General features: G+C 40.7%; 1 protein-coding gene across 1 annotated transcript; it reads right to left on the reverse strand.

The window, feature by feature from the left end:
* Positions 1–673: 673 nt before the first annotated feature.
* On the reverse strand, positions 674–8,394 carry MED21 (mediator complex subunit 21). Its single transcript, XM_072653439.1, has 4 exons — positions 7,776–8,394; positions 2,610–2,724; positions 1,949–2,049; positions 674–1,216 (listed from the first exon to the last, which is right to left on the reverse strand). The coding sequence occupies exons 1-4, from the start codon at positions 7,815–7,817 to the stop codon at positions 1,040–1,042; spliced, it is 435 nt and encodes a 144-aa protein (XP_072509540.1). The 5' UTR covers positions 7,818–8,394; the 3' UTR covers positions 674–1,039.

The raw sequence follows: 8,394 nt of genomic DNA on the forward strand, positions 1-8,394 counted from the left end.
ACAGAACAGAATGTGGCACAAAATCTGAGAGAGCTCAGCAGAAGGGCAGAGCAAAGGGACGTCTTGGGAAGACAGGTGTGGGGATAAGATGAAAGGGTGTGTGGGTATGAAGGGAACAACAGAGACAGGAATGCAAAATGTTAGCCATTAATGAAAATTCAGATGAGGGAAGAAATGGTTTTGTGGGAAGAGGCAGGGTAAACTAGAAAGCTGAGGAAGAGGTTCCTACAGATATGAAACAATATACAAGATTTTTTTCAACGTACTCATCAATTTTGCTGAATTTTTTTTCTTTTAAATAAGATATAAGTTATAAGATATGACTGAGAGGAAGGAGGTAAAAGGGTATGGGAAAATCTAGGCAATGAAAAGACAAGATATCAATAAAAATCTATTTTAAAAAAGAATTTTGGTTTTAAAACTGAGCAGAAACTATAGAACAAATTTAATTCAACAAACACTTAAGTACCTATTATGTGAAAAATACTATGTTGGTGCCCTAGAAGATACAAAAGTTAGGTAGTACTTGGTCCTCATATTTTAAGTAAAAGAGATATTTAAAAAGCCCTCTGCACAGTGCATGGCATGCAGTAGGCATTTAACAAATACTTATTCCCTTCCCTCCCCTAAGAGAATTTACAATCTAGTAGAAACAATTAAATGAGACAGCAAATTGTTTCAACACAGGACTTTATAGCTGACTCTAGTTAACTATATTAATAAGATCTTGAAAGCAAGATCATCCTCAATAAGCAAAAAGAAATTTAACTTTATACAGATAACAATGGAAACAATGACAACAAAACAGTTTAAAGCTGATTCAATTCACACACTTACCACAACTCAGCATTTTATAGGGCTTTTTCTATATCAAAAGTGACATGGGCAGATTGTTCAGAATTACTAAAGAGATAAGTCATCTCACAGTGCTTTATGTTTTTTGCAAATGTTGGTACAATTCACATCTAAATTTGATGCAGAACTTAGGTTGTATTAAAACAGTTCAATTTTCCAGCTGCACACTATATGGAAACCGGTGCTAGGAATCTGGAAGAGCCTGGCTGTGAGTACCATTTCTTGTCTTCAGCTGTGATTGAGCAATGTCTGCAAGAGCGCTCTGTATTTTTTCTAAAAGCATGTCTCCTCTGTAAACAACATCTTCAAGACATGTAGCAGCCTCATGGTTTTCCTCTTCCAGCTTACATAAGCTTGCAGCCTTAGGGGAAAAAAGGCAAATAAATGCTTTTAGAAGGAAAAAGGGGGGAAAACTTTGGCAATTAATGGTTAAAAGTGATCAACTCAGCAATAAATGTATACATTTTTAAATCTGGATGGCGTTCCATACGATGAATTTCACAGACTTGCAGGAAACGGAAAACTAGTCAATATTTTATGCTGTAAGCAAACTCTGCTACGTAGCTTTTCAAAAACCATGACCCTCTGAAAACAAGTAAGGGCTATCTAGTGACTCCCTGCTCATAATTTTTAGTACCATACTCTATTCATACCTTTAATTAGGAGAAAATAACCCGCATTTACATACTACTTTAAAGTTTTCAAAGCAGTTTCCTCACAACGAGCCTGTGACACAGATACTGGTAATATCATCCTCATTGTAAATAAGGTTGAGGATATTAAAGGTGAGAAAGGGCAAGTGCTTCGCTATGGTCAGGGAGCTAGCAGGTGTTTTCATATTTGAGATAGTGTGCAAATCCAGATCTCCTGTTAGAAAGTTAACAAAGATAAAGATTATCTTAGAGACCAGGAAAGGGCTGTCAGACCCAGCATACTGAGGTTTGTGCTTAAGTGCAGAATCCAGGTCTACTCTCAAACGCTAGTGTTAAATATTAAAACAAAAGATAATAATTTCTTATTTAAAAATTTTGTCAGGTTGTCAGGTAATCACTTCTTAAATTAGGAGGGGAAAGGAAGGGAGTGGGACTCTTACCTGCAAAGCAGCTGTAGATTCTTCACTAGGTAACGAGTCTATCAAAACATCTATGTCTTTTGCTGTTCGTGCAATTAATGCTGCAAAGAGCTGGGCATATTCTATAGAAAGAATTTAACTCAATTAAGAAATTACAGAACACCTGAAGCTCTCAGAAACCAAACACATATTAAGTTATGTTTTCCATGAAATATAATTAACAGGATTACCTGACATGTCCAGCTACTCTAGTAAGTAAACTCAATTTTTATCATACCCAGAACTAGGTCATTTCAAAAATCTCTCAGGTTTGTTTGAAGAAAACACAAAGCACTTATTAAAACAGAAAGAAAATGCTCCTTCAACTGCAAAGGGTGGGGGGCCATTGATGTGGAATACTATGTACAAAATATAGAGAAGCACAAATCCATTACCATTACTGGGAACAGTTAAAAGCACTTGCCCACCTGAAAGTGGATCAGCAAAGTTGTAACTGTATAAAAGGACAGCTTATTTCACAAGATTGATGTATTATAACAACCCATTACAAATAAACCTAAATACCTTCCCACATTTTAGGTGAATAAAAAAGAAAATATATTTTGATCTTCTGAGCAAATGTATGTAACTAAATACCTTACTGAAGAAGTTTAAGTTAAATTAAAATATACAAAGAATTTACCTTCTGTAGGATTTGCTGGTTGATCTTTGTTGATTGCTGTCTGAATATTGTTGAAAGAAGCAGGAGGACCACATTGCTGCAACACTCCAATGGCATTGCAAAACTGATCTGCAAGCTTGAAACAGATTATCAAAAGATAAGGGACTCAGGGTTGTTATTTTTGGAAAGTTATTGGAAGCAACATTTTTTTTTAGTGATAGTTCTTAGATAAAGCAGTATAATTATTGATAAACTTTAAAAAAGTGATTTTGAATAAAATAAATCAAATGAATTTAACTGGCCATATTTTACCTATGTAAAAATGTTATATAGGTGAAGAATTATACAAAATAGTTTGAAAGAATGATTTAAAAACACATTTTCTTTTCTTCTGCATGAAAGCACTACAATCATAACTAAGCTAAAATACCAATACAGTTATGAGCCATAAGGTCAAGAAAGAATACCACCTCTAACAACTCACAGTTCTATAGTTTTACAATTCAAAGTGACCATTACCCCCATTTTAAAGATGAGGAAACTGACAGTTAAATGACTTGCCCCAGGTTATAAAACTAGTTAAATATCAGAGCCAGAACTCAAACTCAGGTTTCAGAATTCTAAGACTCTTTCTAATCTTCTTCTAAAATGACTGCTTCTCGAATTTTTTACTAAATAAGAGATAGAAAGCATTACGAAGTGCAAAATGGATAATTTTGATTACATTAAAGTGAACAATTTTTGCACAGCCAAACCCAATGCAACCAAGATTAGGAGGAAAGCAGAAAACTGGGAAAGAATTTTTGCAACTAGTGTCTGTGATAAAGGCCTCATTTCTAAAATATATATCTGAGCCAAATGTACAAGAATACAAGTCATTCCCCAATTGATAAATGGTCAAAGGATACGAATAGGCAGTTTTCGGAGGACGAAATTAAAGATATCTATAGTCATATGAAAATTGCTCTAAATCACTATTGATTAGAGAGATGCAAATCAAAACAACTCTGAGGTACCACATCACACCTATCAGATTGACAAACATGACAGAACAGGAAGATGATAAACGTGGGAGAGTTGGAACACTAATTCATTGTTGGTGGAGCTGTGAGCTGATCTAACCAATCTGGAGAGCAATTTGGAACTATGCCCAAAAGGGCTACAAAAACGTGCATACCCTTTGACCCAGCAATTGCTTCTAGGACTGTATCCCCAAGAGATCATAAAAATGGGAAAGGGTCACACATGTACAAAAATATTTATAGCAGCTCTCTTTGTGGTGGTCAAAAAACTGGAAATGGAGGGGATGCCCATCAATTGGGGAATGGCTGAATAAATTGTGGTATATGAATGTAATGGAATACTATTGTGCTATAAGAAATGATGAACAGGAAGACTTCAGAGAGGCCTGGAAAGACTTATATGATCTGATGCCGAGTGAAAGGAGCAGAACCAGGAGAACTTTGCACACAGCAACAACCACAGTGTGTGAAGAATTTTTTCTGGTAGACTTAGTACTTCATTGCAATGCAAAGACTTAAATAATTCCCAGTGGTCTCAAGGCAAAATGCCTTCCACAGTCAGGGAAAGAACTATGGAACTTGAGAGCAGAATGAAGCAGATGATTTTCTTTTGTATTATGTTTTGGTTTGTTTTATGATTTCTCCCATTAGTTTGAATTCTTCTGTGCAACATGGCTAAGGTGAAAATGTATTTAATAGAAATGTATGTGTAGAACCTATGTAAAATTGTATGCTGTCTCAGGGAAGGAGTGGGAAGGTAGGAGGGAGGGAGGGGAAAAATCTAAGATATATGGAAGTGATTGTAGAACACTGAAAACAAATAAAATTTAAAAAAAATAAAGTGACTGCTTCTCTCAACGCTTTCTATGGCAACCCTAAGTTTAAAATCTTACTATCTTTAGGCAAATACCTATTAACAGCCTCATGTATGTTCATCCAAGCAGCTTTATTTCAGAACCTAGGACAGGCACAAAAGTAAAAAAGTAGAGGGAAGAAATCATCTCAGAACTCACCCAGGTAACCGGTACCCAGGTACAATATGTTGTTCACAGAATATTCCCAAATCTCTGGGCTCATTTAGAACAGCCCCAGGGTGACATAATTGCTCAGTTGCCACCTGCCATCTCTAGGCTGATGACTCCTAACTTTCTTTCAGCCCTCACCTCTCAACTTAACCTCTACTTCTATCTGCCTACTACATGTTTCAAAGGAGGTACTTGATCATCTAAACTCAGCATTTGTTCAAATGATCTTCCCACATGAAACTGACTCCCCTTTCTGACTTTCCTGTGTCTTTAATTAGTTCTAAACCTAAGAGTCTTATAATAGAATTCAAGAGTTGAAACGGACTGGGGACTTCAGGTCATCTAGACAAATATCCACAATATTGGAAAATGGTCATTAGGCTTCCACTGGAAGGCCTCCAGTAATGAGAACTTCACTATTTCCTAAGGCACCTTATCTCAGTTCCACTCTCTTCATGATCCTGGTCATTCTCAAATTTTTCAATGTCCTTCTGAAAAAGTGGAAGTGAATACAAATTTTCAGATGTGGTATAACCAAAATATATTACAACATAACTTGCTTTTGTTGAGTCATTTCAGTTGTTCCCAACTCTTCATAATCCCATTTTGGGGTTTTCTTAGCAAAATTCCGGTGTGGTTTGCCATTTTCTTCTCCAGCTCATTTGACAAATGAGGAAACTGAGGCAAACAGGGTTAAGTGAGTTGCTCAGGGTCACACAGCTAGGAAGTGTCTTCGTCCAGATTTGAACTCATGAAGATGAATCTTCCTATCTCCGGTCCAGGCACTCTATCTGCTGTACCACCTAGATGCCCAAAACAGAACTACCACCTCTTTTTATAGATGCTATACTTGTATTTATTAACTGTGAGACCTAAGGGAAATCACTTATTCTCTGTGGTGAAATAGTTGGACTAGATGACCTCTAATATCCCCTTTAGCTCTAAACAGATTATTCTATAAATTAGGTCTTAGATCATTTTAGAGTTTTTGGTTGCCCTGTCACTATTGATCCATACTTGAGTTTTTAACAGCCTCTGAGGTCTGGATCTATTGCTATGATCCTATGATTCTTCTCTTTTATTGTTAACAATATTAATATTTTCCTTCAAAATATCTCATATCTGTCCCTTATTTTCCATTCCCACTACTCAATCTTCTGTTCACCTGTGCACTACTGCAATAGATTCCTGATGTCTCTAGTCTCATATTTCTTTAATCTATTCAGTATACCAATAGAATTTATTTTTTTTAAAAACACCACTTTCATCAAGCCACCACTGCTTCAAATCTTTCAGTTTCCTATCACCCTCAACATAAAATTCAAAGCTCTCAATAATCTCTCCCCTACCCAATATTTCCATCACTCCCCAAAATATATCTTCTGATTCATTTAGACTTCATGAATCCTTTCTAAATCTCTTGAACAAGCAAATCTCTACTTTCTTGAACCCACAGGATTTGAGTAGCATTCATGTTGGCTTTTAATTAATATGCTGTTTTTGTACTGTTACTTTTTAAAATGTGTACATGTTTTGTCCCAATTAAACGCTAAATTTTTCAAGGGAAAGAACTGTATCTTGCAGAACTTAGTGGGGTTGTGCATGCAGTATACACTCATTATCTGCCAAATGAATGAACTTCCACTTCCACCTCAATTTCCCTAAGTTCCCTTCTGAAGACAATGGCTAAGATTACTCAATACTCTATTTTTCATACGTAAAATTATCTTAAAATAGGGTCAACTTTGCAATGCCATGTCAAAGTTAATCCTGGCTGAACAATCACACTTCGATGATCAGGAACTGAAGGTTCTTCACCCTGCTGCCACACTGTTCAGCAAGCCCAATTAAGTGGCAGTCAGGTGGCTAGTGGACAAGGGCACCAGACTTGGACTTGGACTTAGGAAGCCAGGCACCGTGCTAAGATCATTTTTACAAATATTATCTCATTTCACTCTGTGAGATAAGTGTCATTATTATTCCCACTTTACAGCTGAAGAAAGGAGGCCACAGAGCAAACTGAGTGTTCCGGATTCCAGGCCCACCGTCACTAGCTGCCTCTAACAATAACTCCCTCAATAGTTTCTGTGAAAATCTACTATGAAAACACACACAAAGCTTCTTCGCATATAAGAGTTATTTAACTGTGGATCCCCAGTACATTTGGGCCAACAGAGATAAGACAACCTGTAAAGTACACTGGCAGCCCTAAATAAAACTGCTTCTTATAGTCAAAAAGACCCGCGTTCAAATTCGCTTTCAGACACTTGGAAGTTGTACGTGCCAAGGCAGGTCACTTAACCTGTCTGCCTCAGTTTCCTTGAATGGGGATCATACTAGCACTTATCTCCCAGGGCTATTGAGGGGATTAAATGAACATCTCTTAATATTATTAGATATGGGCCAGGTCCATAGAAGGTGCTTAATGAATGCTTACTGATCACCGATTAACACATAGCAGGAAGCTTGGCACATAGAAGGAACTTAATATTTATCGTTAATATCTGGAAGGCGCTTAGCACAGTGCCTGGCACATGAGGTGCTTAGCATTTATTGATCAACGTTTACCGTAAAGTGTTTAGCACATATTTGTATCTGGTTGGTTACTGATTCACACCCGTAACCGTTCTGCACAGCGTCTTGTTCCTCTATTCGGGGGGCAGCCGCAGCCCCGTCTGGGAGCCGGGGGTAGAAAACAAAGCCCTCCTCGCGAGCAGCCCGAGCCCGGAAGGAGCGGGCACCGCCGTCGCACGGCCCGCCCAGGGCCTGCAGCGCTCGCTTCCCTCCTCCGCACCGCGGGGAGGCGCCCAGGACTCTCCTCCGGCCCGTCTCCCTTCCCCCAGAAAGGTAAGGAGGGCGGCTCCGGGGCAGACCAGCCGCGCAGGGGGAGGGGGAAGAACCGACGAGAGCCGAAGGCGATGACGTCTCCGGTGGGTCACTAGCCCCGGTCAACGCCGCGGCCCCTCCCCCTGTCCCTGGGTCAGTCCCGAGCTCGGCTCCCGGCCGGGTCACTGCCACCTCTCTCACCTCGTCATCTCAGCCCCAGCCGCTGCGGGAGGAGAAAGAAAACGCCCAAACCCCGGCGCCCCGTTACCCGCCCAGGAAGAGATGAGGCAGCGACGCCAACTCCATTTCCTCACCGAGTTGACGGCGTCCTGAAGCTGAGTGAGACGATCCGCCATGTTGCCAGCGCTGACGCCAACGCCGCAGCCCTTCCTATAGCCCGCTCCCGCCTGATTGGACGGCGCGGAGCGCCAATCACTGGACTGCTCTTCGGGAAGGGGGCGGAGCCACCGTCTGGCCGGGCGCTGGGAGTGGAACTCGTTTGTTGTGTTTAGTCGTTTCCGTTACGTCCTGCTCCTCGTGGCTCCATTTGGGAGGCCGTCGGCCAAGCCGCTGGACTGGTTTCCTTCCACAGCTCGTTTTACGGTTGAGGAAGCGGAAGCCGACTGGGTGAAGTGACTTGCCCGGGGCTCCCCGGCTAGTTTGTGAGGTCCGACAGGGAGAAACATGTGGTGAAATCGGGAAAGCCTCTCCTAGTCTTTACTGTCCGTCCCCCTAAGTGGACAGGCAGCCTCCCCAGGGAGGTTACCGGAAGACTGCGACACGTGCAGGAAGGCGGGGCTGCTTAGGCTGCGTCTCCCGCCACGCCGCCCCCTGGCCACGTGACTCCGTGTTCTCCTCTCTGACCGGCCCTTCCTCCCCAGCTCCTTGGGCCTGCGCAGTCGTTCCTGACCTCTAACCTGTCCAGGCTGGGTC

This window comes from Notamacropus eugenii, chromosome 3 (genome assembly GCF_028372415.1).
Source record: "Notamacropus eugenii isolate mMacEug1 chromosome 3, mMacEug1.pri_v2, whole genome shotgun sequence".
In the NCBI taxonomy this organism is placed as follows: domain Eukaryota; kingdom Metazoa; phylum Chordata; class Mammalia; order Diprotodontia; family Macropodidae; genus Notamacropus; species Notamacropus eugenii.